Consider the following 20,826-nt stretch of genomic DNA (forward strand, 5'->3'; position numbering starts at 1 on the left):
TGAATATTATAGGTCTAGGTTGGATTGAATTCTTTATATGCAGTTTTATATTGAGTTTAGAAATTAGATTAACTTAATTGTATTATTATAAAAGAATTATGAGGGTTATGAGTTATTTAAGTTGTGCTTTAATGAATATATGTTTGTGTGTGAGGTAGGCTGGTTGTAGATAGAGTCGCTTTCAATTGCGCATAGGATACCATAAGAAAGAAGGTTGAATACGCATTTATTATTATTATTTTATAATAATAATGTAATATATGAAGTCTCAATCTCTCAAATCAAATGGGCAATTAGGCAGTGTTTGGATGAGCATTCCTACCAAATACCCAACACAAAATTAAACCCCCAATCTTCTAATGAATCTTTGCACGTGAAATGTCTCATCAACATCTACTCCATCTTCTCCCCTTCATCATTTTTTTTTTTCTTTTAATCCCCATTTTCACTGTCAACCACTCCCCCATTAATTTACAACATTCCATCTTCCTATCATCATCACTTCCATTTCCCAACGCAGCCTTTTAATTCTTTTTTTTGCTTTCTTTAATGTTTCAACCTGCCTCATAGGCTCTAATGACCTTCTAAAGATGGTCCTAAAAATGGGATTTGAAAGTTACAGTTGTATATACTCCGGTATTGAGTTGTTAGTTGCGTACTCACACCGGTATTAATGGTATATTATATATATGAGTATACCAAATATTATATATTTACAAGGGACTTCACAAGTCATAAGTCAAAAAATTAATTCAACTTCAATTCAGTATCATTTGTAATTTTGTGCTCTAAACTAGTGCTAATAAACATTATTGATAGGGGAATACAAAGTATACCTACTAACTCTTGACCTAGATGGCTAGATTCGATCACGGTAATATATTTTTTAACTTTTTTTATCAGAGATACAACCCTAGTTGAGAGGCAAGGTAACTTGTGAGACGTTACTCTAGTCATCCATCAACCTTTATTGACTCCGTGCAGACACTACACACCTTTCCCCATCAAAAATTTTGGCACGTATCCAATCCCACGGCTATAAAAGCCAAATGACCCCTCAAAGAAAGAAAAAAAGCTCATTGATGACTCATTGAAAGATAATTAATATTATCAATTATAAACTTTCTAACATCTCACATAATTAATATTATTAATTATAAACTTCCCATATGATAACACCATGCACTATTGATAACCCATTCCAGTCACTATACCTAGTACAATCATAATGATGCAATTATTATGAATATGAAAGACACCATAGAATTTTCTATATATGTAAAAATTATTATATTTGAAATAATTATAAGCCTTGAAAGTTAGAATAGGATATACTATTGCTATCCCAACATTTTATAGCATGAATCCAACTTTAGAGATTTGAGGTTAAATCAAGCACGTAGTCATCTCCATGCCCAATAAAATGTGGGACTCGGATCACACCCAATCCCATCATCAAGAAAACAAGCTCCAGTCTTTCATTGACCGGTGATTGACTTCCATTTTCACAATTGTTGGAATAAACTTTCCAGAGAGGCACCCATCATTTCACATCTGAATCTCATACTATGCTTCACTGTAAAAGCTAACAAGATCGGATAATATCTATATTCCCCTCCCACATCTCTACATTGAAGGGAAAAAAAAAACAAAAAAGAAACAAAAAACAAAAAACAAAGGGGTGTATAATTCAAGGAATATTTTGAGATAATGTAATATTCTCGAAAATCTCATATAACTTAAGAATGTTATTCCCATGGGAACTACAAAAAATGAACTAAAAACAAAGTTTAAGAATCCCCCATTCCATTGAATCAAATAAGGAAACTGATATTACCATATTCACATTCCTAAGAATATAACATGCAGCGCAACTAGCTCAATCCACAACTCCAAATATTTTACCTACTTTAAGAATAACATGTTCCATCACAATTCACAGCCTAAGTACCTCAATATCTAGCTAGCAAAGAAAGTGGTGAATGGGACACACTGTCCGTAGTCTCAAGGTCATTCAAAATCAATCCAATCCATGCAAAACTTTAGAAGGAAACATTGAAAAATAGGACTTGAAGAGATTGCCATGATCTATCTATATTCTGGGCAAGTTCAAAGGAAAAGCCATGCTTCAGTCCAAAAGTTTCATAATGGGAGTGATCAAGGCCTTGAAAAAAGCCAAAACTGGATTTGTTTCATGCTTGGTGGTTGTCCCTGTGGTCTCTTTCCATGTTTCACTGCTTAAAAAAGTATTTGCATGCAAAAACAAGTTAGTGGTGGACAACATAATTGCAGAAGATATCGAAAAGACAAACTACAATATTACAAAAATATATCAAAAGCAGCATTCGGCAAGTCCAGTGCAGTCATCAGGTACTTACAGATTGATTCTATCAAGTGGAGGATTATTTCCTTTCTGATGGCTGCTGTCATGTTCTTGTGTACCAGGTCTATTTTTTATTGCAAGAGGCTCCTCTGAAACTAGTTTCTCATAAGATCTGTTGGAACTACCAGTAAAAGTCTGCAAAAGCATGCCAAAATTTTAAACTAAACATCTCATTTTAAACATAATTGGAGAAATTTCTCAGGTAATGATGATTCTCAGATGAATTGTTAACTTTGTACTGGAACAAACACTGCTGACAAATGATAAGCATGACATAAAGCAGCCTCTAGTCAGCAATTAATTTAATGCTTATAATGCTTGACAAATAAGTTGGAAGGGAATATTATTATTTGGGAAAACCATTTTAACTTGACAATCAAACCATCGAACAAGTTATGATCCATGACAACCTCTAGCTAAAGAGGGCAAATGTAATAGTGTGATGTAATCACAGATAGAATTGGATGCCAAACATTGAGTTGAAATCAAACATCAGGAATATGATTCCAATTCATCAGAAATTACTTTTAAATGTGGACCAGTTTTCAAACTGCAATTCATATAAAAAAAAGCCAGATGATTGTAATGGGATGAATGCTAAAGATCATGTTTGCAATTTCACCATATTGTTTAAATCATTTACTTTGATTTCTTTAGGCACAACTTATGAATAGACTCCTTAAAAATGATAGTTAGGGTAGGCTAGACAGCAATGAACAAGTACTTGTCCAAACTGATAATTCCAAGGCCCAAAACTTTTAGGGTCTAATATTTTTCTTGTAACCCAGAGAGTTAAGTGAAGGCAATGTACAACCCAACCTAAACTAAAAATAGGGAACCTAACTTTAAACACAAGCTTACTGCTTACCTTGGTTTCAACAGATGAATCCTTTACTTTTAAGTCAGCAGCAGTGGCTGTTTCATTTGTGGAGGAAGTTGAACTTTGCAATGATGATTCCAGGACTTTCTTGTTCATGACTTCAGAACTCATCTCCAACGCTGGACCTGCAAGCATTGCGTCAACCTTCTTGTTCATCAAATGAGAATGATTTTTGGAAGAGTTTATAACGTCATGCTCTCTTCTGGTTCCTAGTGAAGTGCCATTTATTTCACTTATATTTTCATCCGAGTCAAAAGCTGTCATAGAAATGGGCCGCAATGGAAACTTTTCAACCACTACATCAGCAATCTTGCGAGCGGCACCAGCTTTTGATACCTTGAGTTCTTCTGCCCCATCTTCATTATCTGCCAAACTTTCCTTTACTGGTGACTCTATATAGATTGGTTCTTGAGGTGTTTCAACTCTCTCAACTGTAAGACTGCTTCCGTCAACAATTTCCTCACTGCACAAACTCTCATTCTGAGCTTCAGTTTCAGTGACATTTCCAGAGGAACAGGAAATCTTATTATCTTCGACATCACCTTGATGATGAAGCAAAAGATTCCTTGAAGTGTCATTACTCATGTTGTCATCTTTCTCTATTGCATCACTGCACTCAACAGTTTTTTCATCATTAAGTTCCTCAACATCTGTTTCAGATAATTTCAAATTATAATGCAAAATTCGTTCATCTTCAAGAATTTCATTACGACTAGGTATATTTGGTTCTTCATGTCTGTCTTGTTCAAGTATGTCACTTCTAACACCAACCATTTGTTCATTATCTGACTGGTTCTTATCAAATCCATGAATGTGCCCATTGGAATCTAAAACATTTTCTTCACTTGTACTCTGGTAGTGATTGGGTGCAACGTCTGTAATAACAGGAATGGCATCTGTAGATGATAAAGAAGAATGAGGTTCAACTGATAGGGAAAATAATGGATGTTCATCAGTCAGCTCTTCTGAGGGAAACTTAGCAGGGCCTAAAATTCTATTTTCTTGAATTATTTCTCGAACAATTTCCCGTACTGTGTAGAAAGAACCACCAACTTCCTTGTGTGTAAGATTCAGTGAAGGAAAATTCCCATTATTTGATTTCTGATATCTGCAAGCCGTAGACAAAATTATAAATAAATAAGTAAAACGCGCTTTTCAAAATGGTCTCATTTCAATTAAATAAATTAACCAACAACAATAACTGATTTCAAGAAGAATGAAATAGTTGCTTGACCTCCACCCAATAAACTAACCCTTTAGTATTCATACTATTCAATTGCACAAATTATCACAGAATGAATTATATAGATCAGAAAAACGCTAGTATACTGAATATCCTATATTGGCAGCATGCTTCTAGCTTTTAACTATTTTAGCATTCTCTAGATTTATATACACACAAGTTATAGTCCTTACTTGGTATGTAACATTATATGCATGTTCACACAAAAAGTGTTGCCAAAGTGTTAATTTTCATCATAATCATATTAGGGATTTGTATGGGTGTTAGTAATACAAAGAGAGCTTATTTCTTGCTTGTCACTTCTGAAGTTACATGGATATTTATGTAAATATGACTAAACACTTCTAACCACCATCCCTCTGTAACTCTAAATCACTTTGTATTCCTAAGACTTAACAATTAAAAGTTTAATTTGAAAGAAAAAATTAAGTTAAATTTTCTTTTCCTATTAAAACAATTTGGTTAAAATAAATAAATAAATAAACAAGCAAAATTGGAATGGTGAAAACCCAATAGAATGCCAGAATTTACGTGTTTATAAAAGTCTCAACCATGGATTTTCTCTCCTCCTTTGAGCGCCTTATCCTTGTCTTCCTTCCTCCAGAATCATTGCAACCAGCAACTGCAAATGCTTGCCCAGCCCATGCACACTTTACTGCATGCATTTTGTGCAGAATGTTCACAACACCAAGGATGAATCCTGCACTCAATTAATAAGAATATTCTTCAATGTCAACTTCTTGCAAGACAAAAGTATTGTGTCAATAGCTGATGTCCAAGAATATCAGGGCTAAATCTAACTTAACCAAATAAGTAAGATTTAACAGTTGATTGTTCTTGGAACAAGTCAAAAATTAAATACCAATATCCAAAAGATATTCTCCAGCCAAGTAACCAAATCACTTACAGAATGCCAATCTCAAGATGACACAAACAATCCTCTCATATAACCCAAAAAACACACGCGCACACACACACATCTTGTATTCTTGTGTATCATACTAAACCAAAAGCTAAATGGGATAGCACATAAAATGGTAATAGATAAATAGACGGCCACAAGAGCTTTAGATAAACCAAAACTGCAACAGGATATTCTTCCACTAATTACTTCTCTGCATATTCATGTTTTTGTACCCTAGTCCCTAAACCTAATACCTAGTCCACAACCAAACACATGCAAGACCAAGTAAAATACCAGTAGCAACCAAGTGAAAATATAAATATACAACCAAAAATTGACAACAAAACCAAACAGCTATAGCTCTAAACTTAAGAAGTATAAATCAGAGGATTATAAATAGTTTGAACCAACTTACCTCCCAAAAATGCTAGAAACAACTCACTTTATCCGAAACTATTTACGCAATAATTGCAGCTTGTAAGACCAAAGTATAAAGTTGCAAAACTTTGCAGTGAGAAACAGGATAGAAATTTAAAACTGAGCATAAGTCTATAGATATAAAATCACTCATCGTCCTTTATCTTTCATTCTCTATATCTCTTCCTAGTAATGCTAGTTAATAGTTATCGAAACGAGAACTAATCCTCCAATATTTAAAGCTTCATCTCATCCGTGATCTTTCACTTCAGTTTTCTGTTTTCACACACAAAGGCATCGTCATATCGACATGCTCAGAAATGAGTATTAAAACTGCAGACACGGAAACATTTCCACTTTCCAGAGCTAACACAAACTGTAACACAGTGTATGTCAAAAGCTAGAGATGAAGAACACTACCTGCAGCCGAAAGAGATCAGAAATGAGGAGCGAGCGAGCGAGCGAGGGAACTAAAACCCTATTTGTTCGAGAGGGTACTGATAGTGAAGAGAGTAAAAACCAAGCAGTCGCATTCCAATCCAATTTTGGCTACAGAAGGCGGGCAGGCAGATTGCAGTATTGTGTTTATTACTTCAAAAAGATCACTGGACTGACTTTTTTGAAAACAAAAATGTAAAAACTAAAACGGATTTTATGGGCGTTGGACTGACTTGAACCCATTTTGTGAGCCCATTCATATGGTTTGGGTCAGGTGAATATTGTGATTTTGTTTTTTACAATACAAAACAAATTGGCGCGTACATGACTCATCAATCCAAATCATGTCTCATATGATATATACTGTATCAATCAGCAACCAAGAGTGTACTTTATTGCCAAGTACTTTGTGCACAGATGACACCGGGTTGGATTCCCATATGAGAAGTTGTGAGTTCAAACTTCAGTGGAGACGTCATTGGCTCTTTGTGCTTCAGTAGGTTGAGAAAGTAATTATGAACATATACTACATTGTAATAGAGTCAGTAGGATTCAAAAAAGAGTATACTTTATTTGGCCATTTGTGAGAACGTAAATTATAACGTGGACATTAACAATTATTGTGAAAATGTCAAAGGACATGCTTGTAACCAACCACACAAGCGTGTGTGTGTATATATATACATATTCCATTAAATTGCAAATTTATTTTCATATTAATACAATTTATTAATTGTATTTTGATTTTTAAATGAAAATTTGGTTATTGAGAAGAAAAAAAGAGGAAGTCAAGAACCAAATGGAAATGGGAGCAGGGGAAGGTCCTCCTCAAAATTAAAAATGAAACCATTATTGTAAATCTGTATTTACATGAAAGAATACAATATGCAAAATTGTCCAGTCTGAACTGAAGAAATAATAGCATCTAGCAAATCATGCACTGATGGGTCGGTTTGGGTTCAAAACTCGGGCAATCCTCCTCTCCTCTGAGTCTCAAAACTGAGGGCGAGCCAAGTTTTTAAACTTGTTCCCTGCTTGCTAAGCCTCCTGTCATTACCATATATAAATCTGTGCAATCATCAAGTCAGTCATGTATGTCAGTGTGAGCTATGTTTATGTTGTTAGAAAGAATCAAGCCACTCCATCGGCGCTCAACTCTTCAGTCCAGAACTCGGGAACAAAAAATGAGTGATTCTTCTGCTGCTTCAGGAGCCAAGTGATTCGTAATGCCAAAACTCGTTAAGCTAAGGATTATCTATCCTCCAAGAGTCTTTTGTTTATACCCATATTTCATCCTGTCAAATAGTTTCTCTCTCGTCTTTCTCTTCTTGTCCATTTTTAACCTATATCTGTTTTCCCTCTCCCTCTCGTAAATCCCTTGCCAGTAAACCTCACCTGTCAAAGGCCACATCCAATTTTCATATGGATGGTCGTCATCATCTGCAGCCTCGGCTAGGTCTTCGTCCATACTTTTTAATAAAGTAAAGTTGAAGTACTTTGCCCACATAAATCCTTTTCGCTTCTCAACAGGATGTTGTTCTTCCAACAAACCTGAATGAGGATCAATATAGACCATCTTTCTACCACTATGATATGCCCAGACATTTACTAAGAGTTCCAAAGTGCGACAGTACCAGTGGTTCATCTGCTAGTAATAAAGAAACAAACAAATGAGGAATTCTCTGTTGCCACTACTAACCCTATCCCTCTCGCCTCTCCTCAAAAAGAAAATTAAAACTAATCATGTTAAAGTATGCAGGTGGTACCTCAATCGTCGATGATGACAGTAAACGATCAGAGGTCTTGCTTGAATTTAAATGCAAAGCGTTGAGGGAGTCGGCAAACATCCTGTAGTTCATTGAAAAAAAAAAAAAAAAAGAAAAACTCATTTAACCACCTCAAATGTTGGATATAGTAATCAATTAATCATGGCAGCAGGGTTCATATGCCGCAGACAAAGTAGAATCTCCTTGCAGGTAAAAGTGTAAACAAATTACCTGGAGAACATTACAAACTCCAAAAATGAAGGGGTTGGCATCACCCATGAATGCAGGGCAGACCAATGCCCACCATCTTCAGGCATGGGTGGAAGAGCTTCCAAGTGTGATGGTAAACCATACATTCTACGAAATGCATCTTGGAAGGAATTTCTGCATCAGCTTTTAAGGATGAGTTAAAAGAGGAAGAGATCAAACAAAATATTGCACATTGTTCATAATTATAACTGAAAAGCATTAGACATCGCATACATATTTAGAAGAAACTGAATGAAAAATAGAATGATATAAGCGAGCAGTTTTAGCTACAAAGTGAGCATTTACCTGCAGTTCCCTCCATTCAGAATGTCACACATGGACCAAAATGTAAGTGCATTATTCCTTCCTGCAAGCCCACTATCAACTTCTAAGTGTGCCCAAAAATATATTACATCTCCTTTAGTATTTCCCCGTATTGTTTCTTCCAGAGCCTGCTCTGCCCTTTTAGTTAAAGAGACCTGGTAAATATGTATACAAGTAGATGTCAGATTGGAAAGTGTAAACAGAAATATATATGAATGAAACACACAGTCTTATCATACAGATGCAGACTGAAAGCTAGAAATTGTAAAAATAAAGTCCCACTCATTAATGTCCTCAACACAATCCTACAACTTCAAGAACTGCTATAACCTCTGTTTGGACAAGTTAAGAAGAATGAAACACACCTTCCTCCCAGTGGCTTGCCATGACTGAAATCCAATCCAAGGTCGCTTATGAATATTATCTATCCCATTTGCAATTGAGAACATGCCTCCAATCTCACAAAGGATCTCTCTATAATATGTCTCGTTCAGCAAGGGAAGGCGGCCAACAGCATCCACATCATCTGACTTCAACCTTCGTGCTTTCGTCAGCTGAGGCAATATGTCTAATCTAAATTAGAATAGAACAATTGCAAATAAAGAAAAGCTTATATAAATATATAGCTAATCTGCCCCAAAAGACAATTTTCTTAATCTTCTGATGGGGAACTATGACATAGACATAGGGATTAACAGATCATAAACCAATTAAATTGAAAATGGTTTCAATTGTTTGAGATGATCTCACAAGGCTTAATCCACGGTACAAAGAACCATGATGTAGAAATGGCCAAGCCCCAGCTCCATTGTAAATCTCATAAATGCACAAAGATTGTCCTGTCCTTTCTAGCTCTCCCTCATCCCGCTCATTCGTTTCAAACCGCAGCTTCTCAGATTTACGAGCATTGCGATATATCTCATCCCACTCACCAATGTGTTTCTCCATTCTTTCCTCCATCTACATAAACAAGTAGGAATATTCAGAAGGCCGTGAAGGAAAACAATACAGAGAACTAGTTAGATGAGTACTTTCATTTTCTTAATCATTTTGCATGTGCAGTGGAACAACCCTTTTGTGCGTGTGTGTGTTTTTTGTTTTTTTTTTTTTTTTTGGGGGGGGGGGTGGAAGGAAGTAGAGGATAATCCTCTATTTAATTCACCATACCTCTTCCATTTCTAATCTATCAACTTCCTCAGAGCTCTCTATTTCTGTTAAAATGTCCCAATCCAACTCAGTTGGAGAATCCACATCTAAAGAATCATTACTGTCATCAGAGGCATTCTTCACAGAAACAAAATTGGCCATGTGTTCCTCAAGGTCAAAAACTACGCTCGGATTAACTGGATCCTTATCCTCCATGTCGCCAGTGTTTTCTTCTTCATGAAAATAATACCATTCCCACATGCCCTGATTAATCTGAGAAGAATTACCCGGAAGTACAACATCTGATGGGAAATTGAAGACATTCTCTAGCAGTTTTGCATAGCCTGTAATGCATTCAGATACAAGCATATTCTTAGCAACCAGTCTGCTAGAAGATGCAATAGAACGGGCAAATTTTGTAAGTTTTCCATTAGAGATCAGAAGTGAGAAAGCCGTCATCAATGCTTCAGAACTATGCTGTGGAAATGTCATTCCATGAACCCCATCAACAACCTGCAGAATTAAAAATATCTGTTAGAGATGGTAAACAGAAAGCAATCAGTTCAAATTTTCAGTATGAAATATCCCAATGAAGAAAGATGAAGATCCCTCACATATTTACGTATGACAGGGTAATCAGATGCAACAATGGGAATTCCAAATGACATGGCTCGTATTAGTAATGGAGGAAAGCTCTGCTCATCTTGAGAAGAAGAATAAAGTACAATGTCAGACATCATTATAAGACCATTGACATCGCTATTTACACCATAACTGTATAAGGATCCTTGATCCAGTTCAAGGCGGGTAGCAACATCCTACAAAAAACACAAAGTAATTTACGCCTTATGATTAAGAAAAGAACTATAAAACTAACTACTGAGCTTCCCTGATAAACAAATAGTGTGGTCACTTGGTAGGACATGAAGAACGAGGAAAAAAGGAAGTAGCAAGGAGCAAAATGAAAGGAAGCACTGAAGAAACTTGAACACAAAAAAGGAAACTCAAAGTAGCCATTCTCATAGGTTTCAAGTACACTACCACTTCAGCAAAATTCAATTAGACCATTGCTCCAAGCCACCAAAAGTCAAGAGAGAAAATCAAGAAGAGTACTGTTTTTTAAAAGATTCAGTTATATAGGAGAAGTTGTATACCTGTAAAGCATAATTATATCCCTCAGTAGTGTTTCCAGACAGGAACATGAATTTTAGTCTATCACCCATATCTTCTTTTAATCCCACATATTTTATTAGTAGAGGTTCCATCTCACGCATAGGCATAACGTAATCCCATGATAGCCTGCTGTAGAGAAATGAACTTCCAACAACCATAACAAGTATTTCATTTTTATCAAAACCATACTCCTCCCTCAACTGATATTTGGAATGGGTCTTACTGTAGCTTTCAGCTGCCCAAACATCTTTTGGTGATCCAGGTATGACGAAGAAGTTTCCAGTGTCAAACACACTATATAACATCTGAGAGAAAGATAATTAAGCATAGGAAGGATTTATGATGATGAGGAAAAGTACAAGAAAAAGTGTGATGTGGAAATGAAAAATAACATAAGTACCGGCAAAGAAAAATCTGGAAACACAATAACATCAGCCCTGCGGAATGCACTCCTCCAATGTAAAATAAGATGCTCCCAGCCCATACTCTCATACACTTGAAGCCTATTTGCTAGTGTATCTTGATGAATTATCCATATAAGTGGCACAGAGCAAAATGGCTCCTGCATAAGGCTGCATAAACATAATACTCACAAAACCAGAATATTTCAAACAAATGAACAATGTCGCAAAGGGATGAATGTAGAGGAATTTTGATCTCTTTCACAACTTAGTATACTACAGAATCCAAATAATTATAGAGAAAACAATTAGCAATATATGAAAAGCACATATATATATATATATATATATATATATATATATATATATATATATATATATATATATATATATATATATATATATATGTTTCCTAAATCCTAAGCATTGAAGTGAAGAAATTCTCAACTGTTTAATTCAGCTAAATAGCAAGCAAATTGTGCAGAACATAGAAAAACAAGGCCTGAAGTGATAGAGTTTAGTATACAGCAAAAATAAATAAATAAAATAAGCATAACAAAACAAAAACAAAAACAAAAGAAGCATTTTGCAGTGTCTTGTCTAAAAATGTGCAAAAGGCTGGAATTAAACTCGCCAAACTTCAACTCAGAAAATCAGGAACAAAAAAGAAATACCTAATGAAGAAACAACCATATGATACAAGTGAGTGAGTGTAAAACCAAGAATAGTCTCCATAAGCAAGAAAACCAAAATTCATCAGCCAACCAAACTAATACCTTGAAATGGCTCTTTTATCTTCAAGAGAGTCGGCAATGACACCATCAAAACTGAAAGGGATATCGGTACAATTAGTCAGAGAAAAATAAATAAATAAATAAATAAAAATAAAAAGGAAGCTCTATTTACCCCATAACAACAACAGACAACAAATAAAAGGACAATAAAGAACAGGTGGAACAGACAGCCAAAAATACTTTCTTAGTGACAACTCTGGAGTGTAAAGAAGAGCAGGAACACTGCATACATACATTGACCAGTCAATATAGCTACATCTTTCAGCATCTAAAACTGAAACTTTCCCTATTGTTTCCCACAATGAGCTCGCATTGCCATCCTCTAAAGCATAAATCTGCAAAAGAATTATTTCAAGACATTAATTCATTTGCATATTCCAAAGATTGTTTATCTATGCATGAAAAGTAAATTATAAAATCAAAAGCATGAAACCAAAAGCTTAAGACACCTAAAGTTAGAATACCAACTCAGAGAAAGAAGAAAAAATAAGAGGAGAAGAAGAGAATATGAAATGAGAGTATAAAAAGGATATGTGGGAACAAAAGAGTTGACAATATTGGATATGAAGTATGAACTCTGTTAAAAATATGTGCAAGTTAGAACCAAGAGAAAATAGAGTAAAGTAGTTCAGACATATTCAACAACACACTAGAATAAGTTTTAGTAGAGACCAAAAAGCAATAAGAGAGGAAGGGGAAGAAGAAAACTTACTTGGATAGAAGTTATTGAGAAAGATATGCCAAACTAAGGGATTAAGTTGGATTTAGAGTTAAAGATAACTGAAGGGTAAATGGAGAATGAAGAAATAGAACACCAACCAGACTGTGTTTTGGGCTTTCTTGAGTTGTGAAGAGGATGATAAGAAAAAATAATATCTGTTCATAATCTAAGCCCATAATGCAAAGATAGGAACATATGGGGTGATCTCACATTTCATCTTCTGCATCATGCCAGATCTATCTTATAGAAATCTATCTGCCAGTCTGGATTAGATGCCTAGGAAAGACTCTAATAGAGATAGCACATAAGTCTTTTTAAAATACTACTCCGTAATATTTAACATTTAAAACACTTCAAAAAGAAAATATAACAATGAATGCATCACTTGCATATAAGAAAGAAATTATTCGAAGAAATTACCTTAATCAGATAGCCCAATCCCTTTAAATTCTTCATCACAGTATATAGCATCAAGGACAGTTGATTTTTCTTCATATCTCCTAAGATCTTACATTATAAAAACAGATACTTATCACATTTATGAAGCAATGTTTCAGCAAAAAATACAGAAATGTAGTTCTGTAAGAAAAACACTGGACAGTGGATGATTGCATATCCTAAAATAGAACAAAATTAAAAGAAAGGAGTTACTTGTCGCAGAACCGTGTACATGCCAATATATATAGCAGAATTAACGCAATGCATTAAATTAATTTACTACCTTACCAAAATACACTCAGTGGTAACGTAATTACAATATATATATAGCATGATTTTCAAAATTTTACGCACTTCATTACTATATATAAGTATACAAAGATGCGCTATATACACTTATGGACAAACAGGTACAGCACTTACTAGACCAATACGCGGGAGCCGAACTCCGATCCTAGGCTGACTCCGGAGCCGATCAAGACCATTGCCAAACTTAAACCTCCGCGACGGCTTAAACTCCAGTGAGGTCCCTAACTTCAAGTCATCCCTAACATGCCACCGCCATCGCCCTCTCTCACTCCCCCCACCTTGTCTCAACGCCGACATGATGGAGCTCTGGAGCGCCATGGACGCCAATGCGAACATAAAAATCACGAAGAATATGCACAAATAGGACCAGGATTTGCCTCTGAACGAGAAGAACAAAAGCATCCTCCTGGTCAGGGACCGGTGGTGGTGAGATCGGCCGCCACCCGACGCCTTCCACTGCCGATCCGCGGCAGCGGCCGATGACTGCGGCCCTCTGGAGACGCGCGGGAGGGTGCTACTGGAATTAGGGTTCCGCTTGAAGCGAAAACGGTCGCGGATCGAGTGGAAGGCCTCGGAGGTAATGGCATGATTGCTATTGGTCTCTTCGTCGTCGGAACTTTCCGAGCTGTGGCCCATTTGTGAATCGCAGGCGAGCCGAGTTAACTCAGCTACACGAATTCAGAGCTGGATTAGCTCTGATTCACATCGAAATTGAATCGCAGAAATGCTCCTCGCCGCTCTGTTTCTTCGCTCCACTGCTTCACTCGGTTTTCTTCGCGAAGATATTGCAATTTTTATTAATATAAAAAATAAAAAATTTATATTTTGTTTGTTTGTTACGGAATATTTTATATTTTTAAAAAATAAAAAATAAAATAAAATAACAACTCCTTACTTCCTAATTATTTAGCTTTTTCATCTCACTTTTGGAAAATACATTTTCCAGTTTTTTTTTTTTTTTAAATCGCGAGGTGGTTCGCGTCGATCTCTGTCTATTTAAGGTCTACCTAATTAATTCTCATTTGTTTTGGGAAGCACAAAAACTGACACAAGGAGAATTGTCACTTGTAAAAATCACACTCAAATTATTTCAGAATTTTCTTTCATAAAAAAATTTTATTTACCACTTGAACTTGCCGTTAAGTTACATTTTCCAGTTTTATGTAAATTAAATTGGAAATATTTTATTTTTAAAATTATCTCACAGCAAAGCCAAAAGGTCAAAATCTGTTGAATTGTTTGTGCGCGTCGGTGATTCCTTTTAAAAGTACGACGTCGGTGATTGTATTTGGTCATCTTCCATTTGTAGATCCCAAAATTTGTAAGATGTTGAAAAATATTAATGCATTATTATTGTCGGGTAGATTTTATTCTATATATGAGCATATAGCTATTAATGTGCAATTCAATTATTAGCTTAGGCTTTTAGTTGAGATGAAGCACATGTTTCAATTTGATATCAGAGCCAGATCAGAGGGGTCTACGTGTTGTTTGGAACTCATCGCACCATCAGCATATAATCATTAATGTGCAATTCAACTATCAGCTTAGGTTTTTAGTTGAGATGAAGCACATGCTTCAATTCTATAATTTATAATTTATTTTAAATTATAAAGAATTATAACTTCTTTTCAGTAAAATATAAAAATATTAAAATAATAATTTATTTTGAAAAATTACTTTAAATAGCGTTTCAAAATAAATTAGTAATTAATAACTTTTAAGTTAAATGTTTTTTTTAAAAAAAAAAAGTTAATTTATAAATTAAATATGTCAAACAGAGCATTTATATATATGTTATTTTCTTTATCAAAATGTTGAATCTTCAATTCGAGCATTCAAAGAGGATGTAAATCACGGTGTTTTCTTCTATCAAAATGTTGAATATTCAATTCGAGCATTTAGAGAGGATGTAAATTATGGTGATCAATGACTCAACAGACAGGACAAAATACCATTACACATAAAAAATCTACTCATATTGGACATAATCTTCACATTGTCGCTGTTAATGTTTGAACGTTGATATTTTCTTTCAAATACTGTCTACTAAATATTGAGCTAAACTCGTGCGGACCGGGAGAATTGATGGTAGAGCTAATGGCATGGCGTATGGGCGTGGGACAACCTCATCCATCTAAGTATAGCATATGTTCAGGATGTACAACCTACCCTGTCAATCATATGGGATTAAAAACAGATTATGATCATCTAATATTGCACTTCATTTTGTTTCGGAGTATTTTGTTCATAAATTGTAGACTCACAAATTTTAAAAAGTTACCACTTTTACTTGTCATTTTGGTACATATAGGCCTAATAGTTGTTTTTTACTTAAAACTAGTATTTGCGCCCGTGCGTTGCACGGAATGAATTTGTTATAATATTTTATAAATATTTAGATCGATATACAATTGTATAAATTATAACATCGAATATTATATAATATAATTGAAGAATTGAGTTGCACCGATTATGTTTTCTGATGTTATCAATGCTTGAATTTGAGTAAATAATTGCCCAATTAATAGCTAACGTGTAGATATACGCATTCGGTGCTGCAACTTTAGAGATTTTATATATCAGTGTTTAGAATTTGTATTAATTGGGCTAATTAGCTCGTTGTCTAGCAATTCAGTTATAGAAATTATTTATACAGAAGATATATTTTCTATGTAGATATATAGCAATTTTGGCATCTTTATATATAAAAAACCATAATATCAATGACTTGAATTATACATTGTTGAAAATCTCTTTGTAGACAACATTGGTAGTAGTAACACAATTTTATCCATCCTCGTCTAGAGTTAAAATCACCAAACCATCAGGATGGGTGACTCGGGAAAAAGTCACATACAATTAACCGTGATTAAAGACTGATTTTTTCAGTAATAACTCAACGTGAGTTAGTGTTTGACCCTGACTTTTGTTGATAGTCGTGGCATATGCGAGCATCAACATGAGTTGTTTTCGTTAGAACTTGAAGGGCAATCTCGTATCAGAAGGGTGAAAGACATTTTAATTGAAGATTTTACTTTTATTAATAGTATAAATATAGATTGGTGTCAATAATAATTAATAAATTATTATTTCCTTATAAAATTACATAAAATTTCAAATGGATTTTCTCATTTATTACGCAGAATTTGTTTATGTTATTCTTACAATTATAATGGTTTAATTATTTTCAAAATTTGATAAACATTTTTCTTTTTTAAGTTGACTTTAATTTGTGATAAAAATTCATTAGATATTGGTTAATTTTCATTTAAAATTTTGTTACCAATTAAGCTTTATTAATTTTTTTTATCAATTAATTAATATTCACATTAATGTGGGCGGAAATGTTGAAGATGTGAATTTTACTTTTATTAATAGTATAAAGTAAATAATAATTAATAAATTATTATTTCTTTATAAAATTACGCAAATTTCGAACGAATTTTCTCATTTGTTACGCAGAATTTGTATCCATTATTTTCACAATTATAATAATTTAATTATTCTCATAATTTGGTAACCATTTTCTATTTTTATGTACATATTGACTTTAATCTGTGGTAACAATTCATTAGATATTAGTTAATTTTTATATAAAATTTTGTTACCAATTAAGCTTTATTATTTTTTTACTAATTAATTAATATTCATGTTAATTTGGGCTGAAATGTTGTAAATGAGGATTTTACTTTTATTAAAGTCATTTCACTAAGAACCTGGAGCTTGTGGTTGAGTGGAAGGGACACATCCATCCTTATTAACCAAAGGTGAGCAACTTTAAATCTCTAGGCCAAAGCATAAATGATATTGCAATAATTAATTTATTTATGATCATTGGTTCACATATTTGATTTATTTATTTTTTTTTTAATTATTCTCGTTGTAAACATAAATGATATTGCAATAATTAATTTATGATATTTAGCAAGTTGTATTTTTTTTTTAAATATAAAATTTTATCATGTTTAGGGATTAAAAAATATTTTAGAATTATTTTTATTAGTAAGTAATTTTATTTTTAAAATATTTTTCAGCAACCCAAACACTCCATTAGTCTATAATAAAAAAAATGAAAAATAAAATAAAGTTATTTCATTAAGAAAATTAAAACTAATTAAAGTAAATCTAATCATGCTATATTTATTTGTAACTGTATATTAATTTCATTTTGAAATGAGTGGTTAATATCTTTGAATTATTTTTTTTTTTCAACTATTATAAACAAAAATTATGATACTTATCAAATTGTATTTAAAAAAAAAAAAAACATTTACACATGTTATGAGGGATTAAAAAATATTTTAAATTATTTTTTATTAGTGTGCATTTTTATTTTAAAATATTTTCCAGCAATCCAAACACTCCCTTAGCGTCTCATCAAGAACGGATAAAGAAAAGTCATTTCATTAAGAAAATTAAAACTAATTAAAATAAATCTAATCATGCTACATTTATTTGTAACTCTACATTAAGTTTATTTTGAAATATTTGGTTCACATATTTGAATTATTTTTTTTTCTTTAACTATTATAAACAAAAATTATGATATTTATCAAATTGTATTTTTTAAAAAAATATAACATTTACACATGTTATGAGGGGTTAAAAAATATTTTAAATTATTTTTATTAGTATGCATTTTATTTTAAAATATTTTGCACTAATCCAAACACTTCCTTAGCCTCCCATAAAAAATTGATAAAGAAAAGTCATTTCATTAAGGAAATTAAAACTAATTAAAGTAAATCTAATCATGCTATATTTATTTGTAACTGTATATTAATTTCATTTTGAAATCATTGGTTCACATATTTCAATATGTTTTTAATTATTATAATTTATAAACAGAAATAATATTGTACTAATTAATTTATGATATTTATCAAATTGTATTTTTTAAAAAAATATAAGATTTACACATGTTATGAGGGATTAAAAAAATATTTTAAAATTATTTTTTATTAGTAAGTATTTAAAAAAAAAATCACCAACTCAAACACTCCCTTAGTCTCCATAAAAAAACTGATAAAGAAAAGTCATATCATTAAGGTAATTAAAACTAATTAAAGTAATTGTAATCATGCTATATTTATTTGTAACTATATATTAATTTCATTTTCAAATCATTGGTTCCCATATTTGAATTATTTTTTTTCCTTAATTATTATAAACATAAATAATATTGTACTAATTAATTTATGATATTTATCAAATTGTATTTTGTAAAATATAGCGTTTTACCGGGAAAATTTTTTGTTGTTATGAATTTAAAATGAAAATAAAAAAAAATAAAAAGATATTAAAATGTACAATATAATAATATAGTTGGATTTTTATATATTTGGTCAAGTACCTATTTTCATAACATACAAAATTAAATTTTAAATATTGTATGGTTAATATAATCTCTAATCATGTACATATTTAGATAAATTTATAGAAAAAATTTATAAAATTAAATTGATTTATTCCAAATTGTATTTCATATATATTATAATTCTAAAAAATATGAATAATAATAATTAAGAGAATTGTACTTAAAAATCAATAAAAATGTAAATTCTAAATTTTGTATGAATAAATATAAACTCTAATCAGAGGTATATCATTATCTCTATATCTCTATCTCTATCTCTATATATATTAAAGCAAAATGGTTGACACAAATTTTTTCCCCAAAACGTAAGGACATTTTTGTAATATCATTTATTATTATTATTATTATTATTATTATTATTATTATTATTATTATTATTATTATTATTATTATTATTATTCATTACCCTATTGTGGTGGCTGGCAATCCAATTAATATGTCATTATTTACCTATTGATTACGCTCCAATTTTTATTTGACTCATTATTCTGGCTGGTAATCCTCTCCATAATTAGTGGCAATCCTTTCCATATAATTACTATTTATATTTAACTTATATTATGCTGGCTAAATAATGAAAAAAATATATTTCCATAAAATAAAATATGTCAGCACTTATCTAAATAATTACTTACTCAATAATTATTTATCCTCTCCATATAATTAGTTCCGTATTGATTATAGAAATTATAGAAATTTAAATTATTATTAATTAGTGAATTTTTGGTATCATTTTCCTTTTTAGTTAATTTGGTTTCCTTTTCTATGTTTTTTACTGTTAACAAATTATTAGTATTAATCTCCTTTTATATTTTCCTTTTTAAGCTAATAATTTATATCCAAAATTATTGTACATTTATTTTAGTTTCATTTCCTTTTCTATTTTTCCTACTTTTATTCCTAACAAATTATTAGTATTACTCTCCTTTTATATTTTCATTTTTTACTGCTAATTAACCTTATTATTACTATTATTATTATTATTATTATTATTATTATTATTATTAACTGAATCCCGTTTTCATTTCTTTTTTTTCTACTGGTAATATTATTATTATTATTATTATTATTATTATTATTATTATAGTAATTATTATAGTAATAATAATTCGTTATTATAGTATAGTATTTTAAATTAAATTATTTAAATTAAATCACCCTATATATTTAAATAGATTACCATAAAGTTACCATAATAATTACACAAAATAATGAAAGAAAAATTATGAGAATAATTACCCTTAATAAAAATTAGGAAATTATATTAAAAAATAATGAATATATTATGGTAAGTATAATCTATTTTGTGCGAATCATATTATATATTAAGTATAAAAATATATATGTATGTAAATTACCATAATAATTACACCAGAAAAGGTGACAATACATAATTATTAGGCAATAATATTAATAATTAATTATTAAGGCAGGTAAAATTGATTTTGTACTAATAATATTATACATTAATTACTAATAATATTGTACTAAAAGCCGTGAGTCTATATAGTACAAATCCTTTCTTAAAAGTTAAAAAGGACAACCCCGAAAGCATTGGGTGGCTGCTAACTGTCAATCACCTTGCTTTTATTTTTTATTTTTTATTTATTCTAGGAAACCTTAAAAAAAAAAAAAAAAAAAAACTTGTACCAATAATTTTACTCTAATCATCCAACCATGATATACGACATAGTACAATGTGGGGGAAACGAAATAGGTTTGAGATGACTGCATTCTTTGTATTTAACAAACTATAGCATGACATCATACATCAGTCGTGTACTAAATTAAAAAAGAAAAAGAAAATATCAAGATGGTCACAATAGCAAGCACTCAAAGGATAGGGAGCTACACAATCCT

At 31.9% G+C, this 20,826-nt stretch overlaps 2 protein-coding genes across 4 annotated transcripts; both read right to left on the minus strand.

Moving 5' to 3' along the window:
• Positions 1 to 1,809: 1,809 nt before the first annotated feature.
• On the minus strand, positions 1,810 to 6,394 carry LOC109187968. Of its 3 annotated transcripts, none has more exons than XM_019338413.1 (5): positions 6,248 to 6,394; positions 5,038 to 5,206; positions 3,252 to 4,371; positions 2,379 to 2,518; positions 1,810 to 2,237 (listed from the first exon to the last, which is right to left on the minus strand). In XM_019338413.1, exons 2-5 carry the CDS (start codon positions 5,169 to 5,171, stop codon positions 2,129 to 2,131), a joined length of 1,503 nt encoding a protein of 500 aa, XP_019193958.1. In that variant the 5' UTR covers positions 5,172 to 5,206; positions 6,248 to 6,394; the 3' UTR covers positions 1,810 to 2,128. The 3 variants fall into 3 exon arrangements, with proteins under 3 accessions (XP_019193958.1, XP_019193960.1, XP_019193959.1); XM_019338415.1 differs by having other exon boundaries at positions 1,810 to 2,234; positions 6,248 to 6,393; XM_019338414.1 differs by lacking the exon at positions 6,248 to 6,394 and having other exon boundaries at positions 5,038 to 5,802.
• Positions 6,395 to 7,089: 695 nt separating this feature from the next.
• On the minus strand, positions 7,090 to 14,372 carry LOC109187967. Its single transcript, XM_019338412.1, has 14 exons — positions 13,701 to 14,372; positions 13,260 to 13,346; positions 12,353 to 12,453; positions 12,101 to 12,151; positions 11,324 to 11,495; positions 10,905 to 11,228; positions 10,365 to 10,568; positions 9,772 to 10,263; positions 9,355 to 9,564; positions 8,970 to 9,158; positions 8,587 to 8,759; positions 8,263 to 8,415; positions 8,032 to 8,113; positions 7,090 to 7,910 (listed from the first exon to the last, which is right to left on the minus strand). Exons 1-14 carry the CDS (start codon positions 14,220 to 14,222, stop codon positions 7,521 to 7,523), a joined length of 3,150 nt encoding a protein of 1,049 aa, XP_019193957.1. The 5' UTR covers positions 14,223 to 14,372; the 3' UTR covers positions 7,090 to 7,520.
• Between the last annotated feature and the right edge of the window lie 6,454 nt (positions 14,373 to 20,826).

Source organism: Ipomoea nil, unplaced genomic scaffold (genome assembly GCF_001879475.1).
Source record: "Ipomoea nil cultivar Tokyo-kokei standard unplaced genomic scaffold, Asagao_1.1 scaffold1421, whole genome shotgun sequence".
NCBI lineage: Eukaryota > Viridiplantae > Streptophyta > Magnoliopsida > Solanales > Convolvulaceae > Ipomoea > Ipomoea nil.

Coding starts and splice junctions, on each gene's coding strand:
- LOC109187968 (XM_019338413.1), bottom strand. CDS start 5,171: ATGCATGCAGTAAAGTGTGCATGGGCTGGGCAAGCATTTGCAGTTGCT. Junction 4,372..5,037: donor GTTGAGACTTTTATAAACAC/GTAAATTCTGGC, acceptor TACGGCTTGCAG/ATATCAGAAATCAAATAATG. Junction 2,519..3,251: donor ATTCATCTGTTGAAACCAAG/GTAAGCAGTAAG, acceptor ATGCTTTTGCAG/ACTTTTACTGGTAGTTCCAA.
- LOC109187967 (XM_019338412.1), bottom strand. CDS start 14,222: ATGGGCCACAGCTCGGAAAGTTCCGACGACGAAGAGACCAATAGCAAT. Junction 13,347..13,700: donor GGCTCCCGCGTATTGGTCTA/GTAAGTGCTGTA, acceptor TTATAATGTAAG/ATCTTAGGAGATATGAAGAA. Junction 11,229..11,323: donor TTCCAGATTTTTCTTTGCCG/GTACTTATGTTA, acceptor TCTTTCTCTCAG/ATGTTATATAGTGTGTTTGA.